The 19,824-nt window shown below is 47.5% G+C and overlaps 1 protein-coding gene across 3 annotated transcripts in view; it reads left to right on the forward strand.

Annotated features, from left to right (window-relative positions):
• Positions 1 to 501: 501 nt before the first annotated feature.
• Positions 502 to 19,824, forward strand: part of wg (Wnt family member 1 wingless) — a 64,957-nt gene continuing 45,634 nt past the window's right edge. The window contains exon 1 of one of the 3 annotated variants that reach the window (XM_089545332.1): positions 502 to 612. Coding sequence is in view for 2 of the 3 variants with exons in the window: in XM_089545330.1 (XP_089401456.1) it covers positions 1,540 to 1,748 (209 nt within the window). In the remaining variant the exon portion in view is untranslated. Of the gene's footprint in view, positions 613 to 1,334; positions 1,749 to 19,824 lie in introns of those variants that run through there. The other 2 variants (XM_089545330.1, XM_089545331.1) reach the window with 2 other exon arrangements.

Here is a 19,824-nt window from a genome sequence, read left to right on the forward strand (position 1 = left end):
ATGTCGGTGAATTTAGTATGATCAGAATTTTCGTAAAGGAAGAAAATAAAGTTTCTGTCGATCGAATTGTTTTCTATCCACGGGGCAATATTCTGCCGAAAAGTGGCAGTGAACTCTCGCCCGTCATGAACTGCGGCGCCGGAAGTCGCACAATAGTCGGGAACCAGTGAGGGAAAAACCCCCAATTAAAGCAGCGGTTGTTGAACTACTGCTGCTGTAGCTGGAGGAGAATTACAACGGGCCTTTCTGCAACACGGCCGCTTTCGGCCACCTCACGGTTGCACTCGACGTGTGTGCGCGGGTGTGTGCATACGCTACGTAAAAAGCTTTCCGCGAACCTTTTACAATCAACATTTCTCCCTTCTGACTCGAACGGCGCCATGTGTGTTGACCAACGCCGGCGGTGATGCAAGCCTGCCGCCGCCGCCGACGAGGCAGTAGTATACGAGTGTGTGGCGCTGGTGAAGCGCATGACTGTTGGTCCCTCCTCCTTTTCTTTCCCTTCCCATTCTTCTCGGCACCAGATTTATGCGCCGAGCGCAAGCGCGAGCACTCAGACGGCGGCAGCCGGATGACCGGAAACGCGGGGTCCGCGATGAATAAGTGAATCAAGTGAGTGGGTTCTCCCGGCGGTGCCGTCGTCGGAAGTACCGACGCCGACGCCCGCGCGCGCGCGCGCAAGCGGCGGCAACGTCGCTCTTCGCGGCTTCGCGATTTCCCCCTCTCCCGCGCCGGCGGCGCGCGCGAGGGTGTCCCTCCCTCCTTCTCCTCTCTTTTTGTCGCGCATTCCGCGTCGGGACCGAGGAGGGAAGCGATTGTCTCTCGAGACGAGTGGTGCTGCCCCCACCACCAGGCTTCCATAATTGAAGGCCCCGCTGCTGCTGCTTATAGTATCATGCGCAGGGCATCACGCCGGGGACAGCGGCAGCAGCAGCAGCCAAGAGTAAGGGGGGGGCGATGTTCGCGCGAGGAAGGGGAAGGTAACGGTATGAGGAAAGGTTAAGCGTATACGGCGCTGGCTTTTTGTTGTCCGCTCTGTTCCACCTCAGCTCTCATTGGAGGGAACAGTGAAGGGCCGGTATCCTGGGGGGTCCTCGTCGGGCCACCCATAAGCAGGCTACGGCGGCGCGCCTCGCCTCCCATTGGCCGAAGCCCCGGAGGTGGGGGGCCGGGAGGGAGGGGGAATCGATGAATCTTTTCGAGTTCGCCGTCTCGTCGTCGTCGCCGTCGGCAGGCAGCGGCGGCGGCGGCGGCGCGCGATCGGAGCCGCAATAGAAAATCAGCAAAAGTAAAGCCAGGTGGGGGGTGGCTGCGGGAAGAGGAAGAAGAACAAGAGAAAGACGACACGCCGGGAGGAGGGGAGAGGGAGGGGTGCGAGGGAGAAGAAAAGAAAAAAAAAGGGGGCACCCGCGCGAAACGTGGAGACGGCCCGGATCCAGAAGGGTCCAGGACAGGTACGGCCGACATGCGCTCGCCCCGGACGACAGCCGCGCGTCGAGGTGTGGTTCGGGCCAGGGTACGACGCTGAGCGGCTCCGGCATGGCGCCGCGACGGTCTTCCAGCGCGCCGCTGCGCCAGCAACGCTTGTGGCCGTCGCCCTCATCGTCTTCGCCGTCGTGGTCCAGCGCAGTGATCGTGATCGTCTTCGTCCTCTTGTGCTTCTGCTGCCTGCCTCCCGGATCAGAGGCAGTGGGCTCCGACAACGTGGCCAAACGCAAACCGGGCCGGGGCCGAGGCTCTAGATGGTGGTGAGTGACCGTGCCACTCGTCGGCGGCGCGCGCGAGCCAGCAGCCACTCACTCGACAAGGGCGTACTCTTCCCCTCGCTAACGGGTTGCCGCGGTTTCTCTTCTTCTGTCCTCCCTTCTCAGGTCACGACTCTGCATAATCCCGGCCGCCTAATTATTATGCCCCGCTGATCGGTATCGCGCGCGCTGCCGCCGTCCGTTCATCCTTCTTCGCATTCTCCTCCCGCGGAATATTCTGCCGGCCGGACGGGGAAAAAAAGCTACTCCTCAGCTTTGCATTGTAAATCAGTGCCCCCATGGCGTCGTCGTCCCCAGGCGCGCTCTTTATCGACCAGCTCGATCGATGGCAGCGCGCCAATAATACGGGCTCACACCAGATTCAATGAACTCGGGTCAGCCGCCTTTTCACTTGAACGCGCTCCAAGTTTTCTTCAGCTCGTCCTTCGAGCAGCCCATAACTGCCCGCGTGCGGGCAATATTTCGTCAGAGAGCAAACACCCTTGCTCACGTAAGTGAGGACGTGTTTTTTGCGCCACACGCCAATAGGCTTGCGCACACTTATTACTTTCGGAAACCACTGTTCATCTTGTTTTGTCACGGCTTCAAAGCAGAAGAGTTGCGAAGAACGTTTATCTCCTGAAACGTCGCTGCTACAAAACGATCAGAAAAACAGCTCAGTGTCCTTGAGAAGCCGTCGGCATCCACAGCCACGGTGCTTGTAAAGACATGCTGGGTCGCCAACGTCCCGCGCTGACGTCGCAATGTGTAGCCATGTACTTGCCAAAAGCGCAACTTAACTTGCCAATGATACAGTTTTATCCAGCACACGTAGCGAAGCTATATATGCCTGCAATAGTGTTTACTGTTCATTTTTCCACTGTAAGAGCTTGGAAGTGAAGCCTGTAGTTACTGCTCGTAGGAACATGTACATATTCCCGAAACATGCTTAACTGGAACACGCTTCTCCTTTTAACTTGCTCCTTCTGCAAACGGAGTTTCCGGCGCAGTTTCCTTTCAGTCACATTCTAATGCAGATATGTTTCCACCTCCTTTTAAAACCGTCAGTGGTGGTGCAATCTATAACCCTCAATGCGTCTACAAAGCAGCCAGAATCGGACGTGCTGCGCTCGTCATAAGAACTGAAAGCAACTGTATGCACGTCATCAGTGATACGTAATCTGCTTACTGCTACACTCAAGTGAACCAAAGTGAATGACGCTCACGTTTCTTCTCATATTTAATTCATTTGTTTAAAAAGAACACTAATTCAGGGGTTAAAAGTGAGATGAACATTTCCCAAGGCACACTTGGGCAGACAGACGTGGCTCTCCCGAGTGTTCTCCAGTCGACAGGAGCGATCGACACCGCGAGCGAATGCTGGGCAGCCGAAAGCCACCTGGCCATGACGCGTCGGCGGAGGACAAACCGTCAGAAAAAGTGTGGGTTTTTCGCTTCCAGCTACACACGGGCGGGGGGAGACCGCACACGCGCTCAAATACACGTGTAACGCACGCACACACACACTCAACCGACGCGGACCCAGCGCACGTCTACACGAACTAATGTTTCGCACCGTCGCCTCGGATAATGAGCGACCGCGCGAATTCGCCGAAGTCACCCGCCTTGAAGCGCCTCGCAGCGCGCCGGCTTCGAACGGAACCTGCCATTTCGGACATTGAGGAGAGCGTCTGTGTGAGCGGCCTTTGAGTGCACATATGTTCATGTTTGAGCACACATACACACAAACAAACTCCCAGCAGTGCGCGTTGACGCGTGGACTTCGCTTTTCGCTGCATGCTTGCTGGCTTGCGTGCATTGTATTGCAGCCACACGCCCACGGAGCGTTCGGCCGTGGAGTAATATATACATATAATGGTTTCAGGTAACAACGTTTTGCTGTTGACCGCGTAATAGCATGCAGGTTTTGGACATCCGGTAGGAAAACGGCGTCGTTCGCAATGCAACGGAAAATGATGCTCCTTCGGGCGTTAACACCATTACTGCTGCTCAAGGTTAAAAGTGACCCAAGGGTTTCAAGGATGCATTGTCCCGTGTGTACTCGTCGTGTGTCCTCGACTGCAGTAGCGCGTTAGTTTCGAGGCCGACAATATGTTATACGCTACTCCCGTCTTTTCTCGCCCTTCTATATCTATCGCTCGTTATTACTATTTTTTTTTTCAATGTCGCAGTTTTTATTGTATTTTTACGTTTTGTTGTTTAATGACTGGTGTGTTCTTTGGAAGTGGTGTGCGAACATCAACTACGGAGAGAGTCAGACGCGGAAAGTTGTGAATTGTCTGCAAATACAATCGCCTTTCAAATCAGGATGTCTGCATGTCGAATTCAATGGCTGCCTCAAATACGATTCGGAGAAGTTGGGTTCTGACGCAATTAATCACGGGCTGGTTTATATACATGCCTACATTGAACAGGCTGGTGTTCGTACGAAACTTGCTTTCAGTCGACATTTTAAACACCATATAGGCCGCTGCAAAAGAACCACATTTCTATACCGATGCAGCGCCTAAAGTGCAATGATTTCCCGCCAAGAAGTTTTACAAGCAAATATTTAGTGCCGAATAACCTCAACAGTCCGGCAATGCCTGTGGGTTTAATAGGAAAATGTTCGCGTCGAAAGCACTGCGTTAATTTAAGACGGCTGCGTTTCTGTATCCAAAGCGGTCGATATTTACTGAGGCACACCTGGTGGCATGAGCGTCATTTGTTCTGGTTTTTATATCTCATTTAAAGCGCTTATTTAAAGCCAATGTTAAAGGGCAACACGAAAGGAGACTGCAAAGCTTTTTATGTTGCTATTTGCATGTGAGCCGATAGTATACGACACGTTTGGTGTGACCGTTTTCTTTAATTGTTAGCCCAGCTTCTCCGCATGAGCACTGAGCTTGCGGAGTAGCATACATGTCTCCGTATGTTCCATCTGTCATCACGTGCGTCCGTTGTCACGTGGACGGCGTCGATTCTACCACGACATATTGCACACCTGTCATGCGCTGTAGCATCAGCGTTCAGCACCTTGTCCTCGGTTGCCTGACGACCATTGAGTTGATTGATAAGGAAAGGTAACATGGAAGGAGAACTTGGGGAGTTAGGGAGCGAGGTGACGGCTGTACATGCCAGGTTGATGACGTCAAAGAGAGTCCCATTACTGTCCCTTTTACCATATGAATGGACGCGTTCATTCTTTCTCTCTCGCGCGGAATTCTGAGAGTTATGCACCCGACAAGCGATCGCATGCTTTGCACTGAGAAGCGCCACAACTCGCCAACGGCGCTGATGTCTTGCGCTTGTTGGCAAGGGACTTTGTACATATGCACCGTCGTTCAAAATCTATGCCTAACGTTTTTCTCCGTGATATACTTAGTATGCTTCGTACGTGTATGAGGTGTGTCTGCGTGCATACAAAATAATGCTGCTATTGGCGATAACAACATTCTGGTAGATGTCAGACATAGAATTCTGTTTTGAGTATTAAGGAAAGTGAACTAAAAACGCTGAGAATGACATTCAGAATGGCAGCGACAAAATAGAGAAATACTAATGAAAAACGCAAGGGATTGTTATGCGATTTTTATTCTTAAATGCGTGCGTTTAAAACGAGCCAGCTTTTGTTTTTTTGTTTTGTTTTATGGGATTTAACGTCCCAAAGCGACTCAGGCTATGAGGGGCGCATTAGTGGAGGAGGACTCCGGATAATTTCAAGAACCTGGTGTTCTTTAACGTGCACTGACATCGCACAGTACACGGGCCTCTAGAATTTCTCCTCCAAAGAAATTCCAGCCGCCGCGGCTTGGACAGACGAGCCAGCGACTAGAAGATTATTGAAACCAGAACGCTGTGCACGCGGTTACCACGCATCATGCAAATAATACCGATTCCGCGCGCACCACAGGGACCAGTACCCACAAATGTCATATATCATTCCTAGACGTTCCAAGAAGAAAATTTCAGACTCATGTCACCCTCATCAACTGCGGACGCACGTTCTTGAGGTGGTTTCAGAAGCGCATCAGTGTAATTTTTATTTTAAAAAATAATCAACGTTCTGTATCTGGCCCAGGGTTACCTAGCCGCAGGTTCTTGGGCGAGCAGAACCATCACACGGCACTGTATGGCGGTGAGAGCATGCAGGCGTGCACCACACACGGAGGGCATTTTGTAAGGTGCAAAGCGGCGTATTGAGGCAGCTATCATCAGCAATTCAGTGGAAGAGGAAGGGAGGCCGCGAGGGAGGAAAAGAAGAAGAAAAAGGAGAAATATGGCGGCGGGTGTTGTGGGGGCACTTGTCAGCCCTGATGGAGATGGAGCGGCCCCAGCGTGTATAAGTGCAGGGCGCACGAGAAAGTACAGCGCGCTCCTCTGTCAGAGCCCGAATGTGCGCATTCTTTTCCGGTGACGATTTGTAAGGGTGCCGTGATAGATGACAACGCCGTGAATGGACGTGCGAACTGGAGGAGAATGGCAGAGGATAAGGCGTCATATAACCACGAGCGAGAAGAGGCTCTCGAACCGAAATTGTTTGGTGAGAGGTGGTGCAGCCTGTGACTGCAAAGCACACGAAGTTGGTTTATAGGAGGCTCGTTCGAGGACACATATATACGCGGGATAGTTTAATATTGAGCTGGTTTGCGTTCCTCATTATCTAGGGTGTTTCCCTTGCCACTAGTTTGTTACATGCAGCCTCCTCTTCCGGAGGTATTCGCTCTCACCTGAACGTCTCTAATCAGTCAGCGTCATAGTATGCAGTGCGACTGACTTTCGCTTATGTCACCTTTCACCTATTCTTACTAAAGCAATTTTTTTGTTTCACTAAATATCTGCGCTGGCACAAAAATGAGCTTCGTAACAGCCGAAATTACGGAAGCTTCATCGACACCAGAATAATTGAAATCTTTGGTGCAGCTGGCTATAAAAAGCTCGCAAACAGAAACTGGATAACTACCATTGATAGGTCACTCCCGCTGTTGCTTGTAAATCGTAACAGAGAATAAGTGCCTGAAAAACGCACTCAGTATGTGCGTGGTCCTCGAATCTTTCCACAAAGCACCACTTCCATTGCATTTGGAACGATAATGAAGAATGAAGCAGCAGTGCGCGCTGGAAGGTGCCCTGCAAATACACAATTAATTTGTTTTACATGCAGTTTCATACAGTGCGAGTTGTCACTTATAAGGTGAGTTCTATATCAGGTGGTCATTTTTGAACACTCATACGTTGATAGGGTGATTGGTCATTAATTGCTTTTTTTTTTCTCATGGGGTAGACGGTGCATATGTTCACGTACCTTTGCCCTGATAAGGCGTGCAAATTACAAGGTTGTAGATTCAGATTGCCTGTGCTGTCCTGTTCTTCGCATTGTTCTCCTTCGGTTAAAAGCTCACGCTCATGTAGTTGTTGTCCAAAGTCAGAAACAGGTAAAAAACAATGTACTCAGGATGCGAGTACTTGAAAGTAAAAGTCGGTTTCATGGGCATTAAGTGCTTCTTTCTTTTTGTTTCCCCGGAAGATAAATTTAACTAACAAGCGCGAAGGATAAATATGCGAGATAATCCCACATTACATAGCGGAACGTTGACTCCGTGATGTCAAAATAGGGGATCAAATGTTAGGGCGCGCTCGTTTTATGAGCATAACTGAAGCAGACTGGAAGGTCTTCAAAATGAGTTCCATCCGAGATGGGGGGAATCGGCTGTTGCAATCTGGAACCAGCAGAGCACAGATATCCACGTCGATGAGAGTGCGAAACAGTAATCGACGAAAAATATCAGGAAAGGGGCATAGGAATGCAATAGTGACTCCGAATTAATCCTTTGTTAAGCCCATATATATCGTTTCTTGAGATTTCCCATGATACCGGAGAATGTGAGTGTGAAAGGTGAAGACGAAAACTAAGAAATACAGAATACGCAGATATGCTTTCCGGCGTGTTGCGCCCACATGTTGTGCTACGCTTTGGGTACGAGTAACGAGGGATCAAAATTGGCCGCAAAGAGAATATAAAGTTGTAAAATAAAGGCAAAAAACATGAAAAAGAATGTGGTCGTTGAATTGCAGTGCAGGCTTTTTGGGTTCTTGGGTTACCAATAAATTGGCATATTATTGCTGCCCTGTAACAAGTGCAGCGTTTTATTTTACAGAATCGATAATACAATTGTCCTTTTCACTTGGTACACGTACAGAAAACTGAAGGGAGCAAATCGAACTCGTCTTTTAGGCCACTCGTTACGGTGGAGCCCTGTGACAGGTGCCGTATCATTCAAACCCGTTATTCTAATGAGAAAAGAATAGTTTGACGATCAGCGTGTTGGCCCGCAATAAGTTTTCGGAAAAATAACCTACCGCATTTCGTTTACTGTGAAGTGAACCACGCCAAATCTATCATGTAAACATCTATAATAATTTACTTACCTATCCACAGATTTAAGTACAGGTGTTTATTTATTTTGTTTTTTTCGTCTTTTATCTCTGGTACCCACGACTCTGATCACTACATAAACAATGAAGAAAAGGATATTAACGTATGCCGAACGATGGGAAACCTCGGTTATGGCCTATAATTATTATTATCTGCATTATGTGTTTAAGTTCTGCTCGTTTTCACCGATTGTTCGCATGTATGAACGAATAACCGTACAAGGGTAAGGGGCCAATTTTTTGCTCCAATTAATTACTCTGCTTAATTAATTTTTTTCTACCAAGTCTTGCGCTACTCAAAGAATGGCCTTCTCTGCCATTCAGTTCATCTTCCACCTGCCACAAATGAGGAGGAGGATATAGAAGAGGAAAGGCAGGGAGGTTAACCGAAATAATAATCGGTTTGCTACCCTACACGGGGGGAAGGGGGTGAGGGGATAAAAATAAAAGAAAGAGAAAGGAGAGTAATAGAAAATTGAAGTCACTATCAAACGTCACTGTTCGTTAAAGTCACAGCCTATCGTGCAGGCCAGAAGTTCTCAAGAAGCGGAGCAGTGCCTTGCAGGCCTTCTCCGCCGACGAACGCCGCTGCCAGGGGCCGAGAATCTTCACTTCCGTGAAAGGGCGTGTATCTAGGCGCTCCAGCGCACGGCTGAGAGACTGCCTTTCGGTGGTGTAGGCAGGGCAGTCACAAAGAATGTGGGTTATGGTCTCGTCTTGCCCGCAGATGGAACATGCAGGACTATCAGCCATACCGATTAAGAATGAGTAGTGATTGGTGAACGCTACACCAAGCCAGAGGCGACACAGCAAAGTTTCTTCTCGTCGTGGTAGGCCTTTGGTCAAACAGACTCTTCCTGGGCTGCTGCCTCGTTGCAGAAATCCCTCCGGCCTCGCGAATGCGCCGTTTAGGGCAAGCTATAATCCACTGCCCGCGACAGTACACCGTCAGCCGAGCAAGCAAGCTAACTGAACTGTATACAAATGAAATGACAAGTGAGGCTATTAGGGAAAGACGTCTGTACTAAACAGCATGTTCTCTTAGTCGTCAAAGGTTTTCGTTACACCTCTTGCGAAAGCTGCCTGAGAAATGTATCCTACTAGACAACCGATAGCAACAGGAACAGCTGGTGTTTGAGAACATATTAGATAAATTTTAGTACTTTCAGCTAACATACAACTGCTTGAAAGTTTCGGTGTGTAGTATATAGGCGTCGTTGCGGTTTCACGAGACAATACAAAGCTACGTCACGTCCGAAGGTTTCAAACGAATTGGCAACCAGCCTTTTCGAAGTCGCTAAGAAGACGGCCCGTCGAAAGCTTAACGAATAAAGGAAACCATGAATTGCTGTGTGTTAACGGAGTTCCAGAAAGGATTTTCGTTCTCGGGTGCGAGTACGGGATAGACGCGCCTTGTTCGCTTCAAAATACAAGAGAAAAAGAACTCCCGAAGTGCACGGTGCATCATGTTTCAAGCGTCAAATATTTGCCTCGTCCACTGCACTCAGATGCACCTGAGCTTCCTTTCAGACTGGGAACCCCTGAAGCACTGTGAGACGATTCCTCTCTTGTTTCTTGGTTTCTCACCGCTTGCTTCCCGCTGCTTCGGTCTGAGGACAACCAAACTGAGCAGTCCCTTCAAAGCCTCTCTACCTTCCTGCCTCACTTGACTGCTACTTTCCTCCACAACATCCTTTGGTCAAACAGACTCTTCCTGGGCTGCTGCCTCGTTGCAGAAATCCCTCCGGCCTCGCGAATGCGCCGTTTAGGGCAAGCTATAATCCACTGCCCGCGACAGTACACCGTCAGCCGAGCAAGCAAGCTAACTGAACTGTATACAGCCCCCGAGTAAAACCAGGCATACTCCCGCAAAGCTGCTGCTACTGCTGGTCTGTTTAGGGTTAGCAATCCAACTTTCAGCAGGGAACGGCTGCAGGTCGTCTCTATATACAGTGCTGTGCGCGGGGCAAGAGGTTTGCTTTCAAAAGTGGCCTGCACAGGTGCTGCACGAGGGCCGAGAGAGGCTGAGAGAGAGAGAGAGAGAGAGAGAGAGAGAGAGAGAGACGAGCGGTCGGAATGTATGCATACAAGGCGTGAGCGTGTGGCATCTTTCGATCGACGATGTCGATGCAGGTGCGTTCGCATCCGTGGCAGACCCTTCTCGCGCGTGCTACGCTGTTTCCCTCATGACCGGCGATTTCCGCGCGCGCCCGTTCTCCGTGCATGCTATACAGCTACAGCCATGTATGTATACAGCATCCGCCGCCATCTATATATATATATTCACGATGTGTTCTTGGCGATCACGACTTGGTCTTTCTCTCTCTCCCTGCTGACCTCTCTGCCTCTCTCAAGTGGCTGCGGCGTTTTCAAGTTCAGGCGTTGAATAACCGCGCCCTTCTCGCGCGATCACGCTGCGTGCGGCGGCGGGCGTGATCTAGGAAATGCGTGCCGCAAGCGGCGGCGGCGGCGTCTGCAGTCAATCTTAGCCAATTTCCGCTCTGGAAGGACCCGTTAGTCTAGGCGGTGGCTGCTGCTCTGCTCCCGAGCTGCGTGTGTTTGCGTGTGTGTTTGTGCGCGGGCGTCGCCAATAAATCTCTTGAATCTACAGAAGGAAGCGAGACCAATGAAGGTGCATGTACTACGTAGGTATATGAAGGGCCACTAGTGCACTTAGCCGTGGTTACGCCTTGTGCTGTCTTGCTCTTTGAGCTGAGCATTTTGTGTATGTTACATGTCATGTTTTGATTGTTCTCGCTGACTTTGTATCGCGTGCTTTCTTGAAGCCGGTTTGTTTTTTTTATTCCTCGCGATCGCAACTAGATAATGATATCTCGTGGTGTTTTGATTGAGATATAAGCTGTGGCTTCAGGAAGGCTTCAAACTGACATATATACTGCGGAAATATGAAACTTACTTTGAAAGTCGTATTCATATAATATAAGCTCTTTGGGCAGGTTCTGATGCAACGCGGAGTATTTTGTTTATAATGTAAGGGGCTTTGCTGTCAAAAGACGCTTGGCCGGGGCGACCAGGCGGAGCAGCAAAATTGCGCGTCCAGGCTCGGACAGTCAGCGCTCTCGTCTCGAGCTAGGCGTTGGCGCTCCCACTGCGGGCGCTGAACTTCTTCTTCTTTACAATAAGGGCAGTTTTTGTCAGTGTGACCCGCCCGGTTCGCTCATAACATGTGAACCGCTGTGAAATCATGCTAACGCGTTGAGATGCGACACAGCACGCAATGCCGAGTCCTCTTAGTCGCTTCGAAGGCTTTTCGGCTGTAAGCGTTTCGGGCTATATGAGACACAGGTATCAAGGGGCGCCTGTCTTCTCAGGCTACTCAGTTCAGCTGTACTGAAGGCCGCAGCAAATTTTTGTGTCGGTGTCCAGTGTCGCATATTTTGCCATCTCCTCTATGGCGCCAACCAATGACAAATTTAGATAGCTATGCGCAGGCCTATAGTGTTGGAGAGCATAGCCTGCTGGAAAGAGATCGCTTTTGGTGCCTGTCATTCAGATAGTTTTGCACTTCTGCCCGGCTTTCACTGCTGGATTTAGTGTTAAACATGCTCCTGTTTACGCTACTGAATGACATGTATCTGTGCTATTCACTGACACATTCTAGGGGCTTTTCTTCTACGTTGAATATGTTTAATGGTTTCATGCTATGCTTGGAATTGCCAGGCCTCTATTGAAGCGCTTGTGGCTAAATTAAATGTCCCATGTTCTCTGTCTCTGTGAATACCTTAAACTTATAGGCAGTGAATCCTTCCAGCAATTCTTATTGTATTCTAAGGTTCGTACTGTTTTTTTTAAAATAAATTATCACGAAACTTTTAAGTAAATAAAATCGTTTAAATATCACTGCTCTAAGAACTAACAGACATTCTGTTGGTGGTTTGAGGCAGGAACTGCTACAAAAACGGGAGCAAAATATTTTGAAAAAAGCACGCTATCTTCATGCTACTATAAAATAAATCTGAACAGACGATAAAAGTTACTCTTTAGTGTTGCCTAACACATAAAGGGCAGCACGGTTTCACACGTTCTCTACGTACATTAAATACAAATCTGCTGTTAAAGATCTTAAAGGGATTTCACTATGTGCGACATAGAACTAACAAATCTCGAATACTTAATAGCCCAGGTTTTGGGAAAGAAGATAACTACAGTGCATTGCTTTGCGCCGAATAGTGCTTGTATAGGAGAAAGTTACGGTGTGACTTATCCACGCCAGAATTTCGAATGTAACCAGCTGCAGTGATCTGTATTTGGTAGAATGGTGGGCCTTAAAGAAAAAAAAATGCTGCTTTCTTGCTACGCTCCACTCTTTCCTTCCTCCTTTCCTGTCCTCTCCCTGCCTCTCGTTTCCGCCAGCCGCAGCTCAGGTGCTTCAAGCTTCGATAGCAGATACCGCGGCTATATATAGCAACATCTTTTCCTTCTCTTTTATTTGGTTTTTAATAAACCGCTAATAATATTAATAATAATAAAAAGGGGACGCACAAATACACACGCACGCACACAGATACGCGTGCTTTCGATATAAATTTGAAACCTATAATGGTCGAAAAATCAGACATTTCTTCGGTATCCGTGAAGAAGCCCTATAGAACACATGACATGTTTCCTTTATAAACGCAGATATTTGCGAATGGGATCTGTGTCACACTCAGTATAGCGGTGGAGGTATTTTGCTTCTCACGTGCGTTATCACGTCTTGCTCACTTATTCTCCTGCAGACTCCAACGTCAGCTATTGCACAACGCCTTGCTTCCGTTGCCGACTTTCTCAGCTGCCAATTTATGGATGATATGGATAAATGTCGAATTATTTAAACAAGTTGTTTGGTTAAAAAATGTAGTAATGAATGGTGCGAGTGATTTAACGCATTCATTTACTACAAAGATTGACCTGAGGGATATATATGTTTATTTTCTGTTTATACGAAAGCTTCAAGGGAGGCGCGATGCGGCGGGACATGTACTATGTTCCGCATGTATAGGTCTACATAAACTGGGTGTGATACATATTTATTTATTTGCACATAGTGCGGCCCTCGCATGAAGCTGTGGCAGGAGGAGATAAAATGTGCGCAAACAAATCGTAACAATCAGCAGCATAATTAGGATGTGATATACTGTGAAGGCACAAAGAAGCGTATACAGTAAAAACACGTCAGCCACAAATCGCGGAATCTAAAAATTATTTCAAAAGAAGAGCGCCAATTTGACCAGGAAGGAAGTTCCAAAACATATGGCCAGGTCGAGCAACAGGCAAAGCGCGCCGGAAATTTCCGAGTCTCTGGAGAGCCATGTACGTATTTATATTACGATATATACTGCGTGAAAAAGGCTGAAGTATTTGTACTTCATTACTTTCTTTACAGGCAATTATTTTTAAACGATTATGTGAACAAAAATTATAGACGCGTGCGCCTTGAACGACATGAAAACAGTTTTGGAGAAATTGATGCTCGAAAATGTAGCGCCCTACTCACAGAAGTTTGAGAACTACTTGTTAAGATTATCGTGATCTGGCCAGAGGTAAACAAGATGTGCCAGATACGCTGTCATTGTCTAGATTTCTTTCGTTCATTTAAGTTTCTCTTGTACTTCAAATAGCCGCAGGTCGCAAAAGTTAACCTGTAACAGTTAACAACCATGTTCCTCATATTCCGAGCGCAGAACTTTCTAACGTAAAAACTCACCAATCTTGATATTTTTCTATCCATTATCCAAAAAAAGGGGTCGGCCTAATTAGTGCCCTTCTTCCTTGGTTGCAACGGTAAAGGCAACCGATTTTACGCACTGACAAAAAACAGCCAGACCTGAAAGGCGTTCTCATTCAATTGACGGTGGAGTAACCCCAGTTAAAAGCAACTTCCATACTTCACCTATCGTGCCGGTCATGTCGGCGCCTCTAAAGCGAGTAGATATTTCAGCGCTAGTCGGACCAGTCAGATTAAACTAATTGACTAAAGCATGACAGAAAGCAAACATGAACTTCAATAGCAAGAGCTAAAGGATCGTAGAAGAAACGTTACATTAAAATTTTTTCATAACATTTATTACTCTATAACAGGCATCAACTGCGAAAAGTACATCCAGGCACGAAATTATATATCGAAGCGACTGGACCAAGATTTGAAGGTCAAGAAATTTTCCTGTGGGGGTGACGTCTTGCGTTGCTCTTTTTTTGTTAGAACTGTGCGAGAATGGAACAGTTTGCCATCAAGCACTGTGTATAATCCGATGAACGATGCTTTTTACTATGCGTTGCAATAATATGTAAAGTGACAGTTAACATTTGTAGCCCCTCTGCTCTAATGTCATACTGGTGATGCAGGTATCCAATAAACGAACAATAAACAATCCAAGGCTGTATATTTACGTCAGAACGATTAAGCTCGGGTCTCTGGAGAACAATGAAGGCGCGGCAAAAATACATACCATAGGGAAAAATGCATGAGTGCGAGCATACGCGGCCGAGAGACTTGGCAAGAAAAAAAATATTCGCAACCTTTGCACTTACCTTCTCACGCGTGGCTTAGTTTGCGTGCTTAAGATTAGGTTGGACGTGTGTAGACCGGTCTGCGTATACCAGTAGCTTGCAACCGAAAAAAAAAAAAAGAAAACCAGACTGACGGGGTTATAGAGTCGGTGCAACAACTAAGAAAGGAAGTTTAACGTGAGGACGAGTATATAGAGCGCTCGTTTTCCCAGTGCATATATGCATATATATGTGCTCGTGTACACAGCTCTCACGAACGATGTGGAACCTTGCCGGATCCGTGCATGCCCGCTCTGTTGCGATTGGCCTCCATGTTCGACCACCATAAAAGCCGTTCTCCAATCGATAAAGAAGAAAGTCGCGAAGGAGCGCCCGAGAATCAGGAGACGCGGTTATTGGCTCGCGCTTAATCCAGCTTGCTATTCTGTTTGAGAAGCACGAAAGTAAAGACGCGTAAAAAAGAAATAAAGACAGAAGCACCGAGAGAGAGAAAGCACATTGACGTGGGACTATAAAGATAAACTTAAGTCGCAGACAGAAGAAAAGAACTAAAGAAAAAAAAAGAATTGCGTAATAAGGCAAGATCAAGGGTAGGCACATATCAGATGAGGGTTCATCCATAGCCCCCAGCATTCCGTTTCCTTCCACTAATCTATATATCACCGATGACGAAGATGTAGAACGCATTCTTAAGTCGCTGGCCACTTCCACGTGCGCTTGTATATACGTTCATCCGGCAGACGCCAGAGACGAGACGGATTATCTGTCGCTATCGCCAGCCTTGTTTATGCTCGTGTAGTACAAGGCGCTCTCGGAGAAGAAGGCGACTTTCCTCCTCGCCACCTTTCCAAGCGTATTTAGTGGGACTCGTGGAAGGAGAGGGGCGAAGGGGGGTGGCGAAGGGGAAGAGGTCGTGCAGGACTGTCGCGGCGAGCGATAGAGATAGATTACGCCGCATGCCCCCTTGGCGTTATGTATCAATTTATGCACCCGTTATCTGCGCCGCGACACTCCTGAATGATTTACAGCGCGCACTGGCCGTGACCAACTCGGACGCGGGGTGCCACTGTAAACTGGTTTCGTTTGTCCCAGAAGCGAGGCAGAGGAGAAAATGTAGAACGCTTCTACTTAACAACTTAGAGAGAGAGAGAGGGGGGGGAGGAAGGAAGACGCAGCAGCTGATAAGCAAGTGTAAATGACTTCGAATTTGGAAAATCCGACTCCTGCTGCTTATCGAAACATCGTGAAACTTTCTTGCTTCGCCGTTTTTCCCCTCACCTTTGCACTGGAGCTGCTTGAGACGTTTTAGTTAATTGAGTTGGCCGAGATGCAACCGTAGAGTTATACTTGGTGTAAAAAAAGCAGGTGTGGTAATGAAGAGTTTTGATCGCGAATAGGGTGGTGTCTTTTTGTTAGAGACTGCTAACCGTTTTGGGAGAGAGGAGTTTCAAAGATGCTGTCAGCCTGTTTAGATCAGTTTAAAATCTCGTTGCTTGTTGTTTTCTTTGCAGCCATCAGCAATCGTTTTGTCCAGCTTTTATGTCGGTTTACTACTGCTTCAGGGAGCAATAATGAAGGTGCTACTAGCCGGCAGCAAACTAGTTAAAAAGACCACAACTCTCTTTAGTTATACTAAGTGTTTCCTCCAACTTGCGCCAGAGTTTGAAAAATGACAACCTGTTCTTCGGCGAGCACGCGAATGCAGGTTTACTGGCAGTCGTCTTGACCAGGTCAACAAATCTTGAAGTACTGCTAATTTTATAATTAAAAAAAAGTAAAAAGACTTCACTTTTTAATTGTTGACTGCATAGCGCCCCGTTTGTGACTAATGACCCCTCTCCTCCGCACACTACAGAAAACGCTGAGAAATATCTACTTCAGTTGCTTTATTCACTCAGCTTTGCATGATACCTTTTTTCGAGTTTTAAACTGTTCCCGCGAGGCATTAAAAATCTCCAAGTTACAAAAAACAGCAATGAATAAACATATCATTTAGAAGACAGCGATGGTTCCACCATAAGCGTCGGCAGTAGGTTTTATTCGTGTAGCCGTTTCACGGCACAACAAAAATAATTCCTCGCAGCACAACGTGGGTATAAGCCTGTGCTGCGCAGCATAATCATGTTAGCAAAAAGAACCGTCGGTGTCCTTCGCAGAACTATCGTTGTGATGGGCAGCGTGTTCATTACTTGAGGCTTTGCGTATCCGGCTTCCTTCCGTCAGTGACCGGTTGGAGATGCTAACATCGTGAGGCGGGAGCGCACATAGGCACATGACATTTTCTAAATAGCTCGAACTCAGTGAAAACGAATCATGCTAAAGTTAATTCGAAGAAATATGGCTTAAATGGGTATTTGTCAATATGCTCTCCAAAAAAGATAGGTAATTTATCTTCGTTAATTAGCAAATCAGCGCCCATTAAAAAAACCTGCTTACCCGGTTAGGAGGACCCTCTAACACTGCACTAGTAGAATCTTCGCAGAGTGTCGTTGTCGTGTTTTAAAGCTTGGCACAAGTTAGCTAAATGGGCGGATGAGATTGATTAGTTTTCGGGGGTATAATATGGTGGCTGCAGCTAGCACAGGACAGGGTTGATTGGAGAGATATGGGAGAGGCCTTTGCCCTGCAGTGGGCGTAGTCAGGATGATGATGATGATTACAAATTAGATGAAATGCCTTGTACATGACACAACGCTGGAATGATATACAAGAAAAAACGAACGTTAAAACTGTTGTACGTTACAAATATATTAAAGCCTAACTACCCGCCTGCGCTCGTGCTAGGTCCAAAGCCGAAACACCTTCATGCGCAGAAAATATCGGTATTAGCAGTTCTCGATAAAAACACACATTCCTACATCAACCGTTACACAGAACCATGGAAGGTGGTCACTGCGCGGGCAAATTATACTAGGTAAAATGTCATACACACTGCCAACCCTTTTAAATTCATTCCACAAATCAGGTATAGATTTACATACGATTTCTGTACGAACCCTACGCAAACATCTCATTAACAATCCTTGCTTGGTGGTGGTAAAACTTTATTTCCCACAGTAGGGGTCCTGAAGGACACTCGGCTAGGCGCCAGGTGTAGAGGGCAGCTCCCACGTAAGCACAGAGAGCCCGAAGCTCTCCGCCGCCGCGCGGGCCTCCTGGACAGCCCGAAGCTGGTCGTGAAGTGAAGCACTCTTTAGTACTTTGTCCCAATGTTCCTTGTTCTGGGCGTAGGCGTCACTTGATGCACAACCGCACAGCATATGGGTCAAGTCTACACGTTCACTGCACTGGTCACACACATGTTGTCCGTCGTAGTCTGGGTCGATGTGCTTCATGCGCCAGGAGTTGGGGTAGTAGTTCGTTTGGAGCAAGCGTAACGTGAACGACTGGCTGCGGGTTAATTTCTTATCCGGGAGGGGAAACGCTCGTCTGCCTAGATAAAAGTGCTTAGTGAGCTCGTTCGGCCGCGTCCCTCCGGTTTCCCCCGCTACTCCACATATCGAGTACAGGAATCAATTATTCACGTACAACAATCCTTGCTTACAATAACAACTAAATCTTGCCTTTTGTTATGTTTACCTCTTGTGACTATCAAGTGTGCGTGCATTAATTTTGAACGTGGTGCTTTCTGTGAGTTCTTTTTTTTTTGTTCTATCGCTGCCTGCATTGTAGGGAGGCTGCGGGCTTCAGTCGAGTCGCTTGTTTCAGAGCGGCTTTTATCCGCAGTCTCCCCCATCATTGATGGAAATAAACAAGTTATTATTATTATTATTATTATTATTATTATTATTATTATTATTATTATTATTATTATTATTATTATTATTATTATTATTATTATTATTATTATTATTATTATTATTTAAAGAAAAATTTTGTGCAGAATGGAAGCCGAACGAAAGACGTAGAAAATGACAGCAAATGAAACGAATTTCGCGAAGAATGCGAACATCACATCTACACCGCGAATCTCTAGAAATCTAAAAAAATGGCTGTCTATACGCCTCCTCAGTATAATGTCAATGTTAGCTCATATTTATGTCTCGCCCTGCGACTCATGGCATGCCATTCAGCCATGTGAAATGTACTGCATGTGCGACACACTCTCGACAATGCGCCCCGCGGGATCATGTGAACCAGGTCGGCCTTGGAACGCGCATTCTTACGAAAGAGAGAAGACGGGAGAGAAGTGCTGGACTTCTTTTTCTTGTTTTTGCTTCGCGCTCTACGCCTGAGCTTCTCGTTACGAAGACAAGGGACCCAGCGGGGAGAACGCTAACGTGACCCGAGTGTCGCCTGTGCACTTGTCTGCGCATGCGCGTGGGCCGCGATTCGGACCGTGGGAAAGCTGCACATTTCTGCCGCCGACTTCTGAGAAACAAAGGCCCGCATCTGTGCACACAGGTACACGCACTCTACTACGTCCCAGCAGGCGCACCCGAGCCCCATAGACTAAATACTTATATACACCGGCGCCAGCGGTACTGAGCTCTTATGCAAACAGCTCGCGACAGTAACGGCAGAAAGCGGTGCTTCTCCGTTTCTCCCTTGTCTTTCCTTCGAGGCCTTCCTTCACCTGGGACGAGCCAGTCGTCCAGTACATCAGCCGCTCGGCCAAGCGAGTCGCGCGACGACCAACCCCGTTCGTCCCCCAAATGGGGCTATAGAAATGCAGACGCCGTGACCGCCGTGTTCGGCGCGCTGCTCTCTCCTCGTGCGCAGACACTGTGGGGGAGAGAGAAGGAAGAGAGAGAACCCAGTGACGCACGTCTGAGCTGTAAGGCTGAGGAAGAATGCGTCAGGAGACATGTCATACGTGCATGCAAAGTCGCGCCTGCTCTTTCGTTCGGCCACGTATAGTGGAAAGTAGTCTCTAGTCCACACATTATACATGGGCAGCGTATATGTATACCATATATGTATACCATTATATATACCATTAAATATGTATGTATACCATTGTTCTGATCCCTCGGGGGTCGAAGTTGAAGGCAGCAGTGGTCGGTGTGTTGTTGCTTGACTGAAACTCTGTTCCTTGATATATTTTTTATTAGGGGTGTGCGAATATTGGAATTCTCGCGAATACGAATATAAAAAAAAATGCTTTCGACTGTTGTGTAAGGGAAGCTGTTGG

The sequence above is a fragment of the Amblyomma mixtum genome, chromosome 5 (assembly GCF_055824585.1).
Source record: "Amblyomma mixtum isolate Tamu chromosome 5, ASM5582458v1, whole genome shotgun sequence".
NCBI lineage: Eukaryota > Metazoa > Arthropoda > Arachnida > Ixodida > Ixodidae > Amblyomma > Amblyomma mixtum.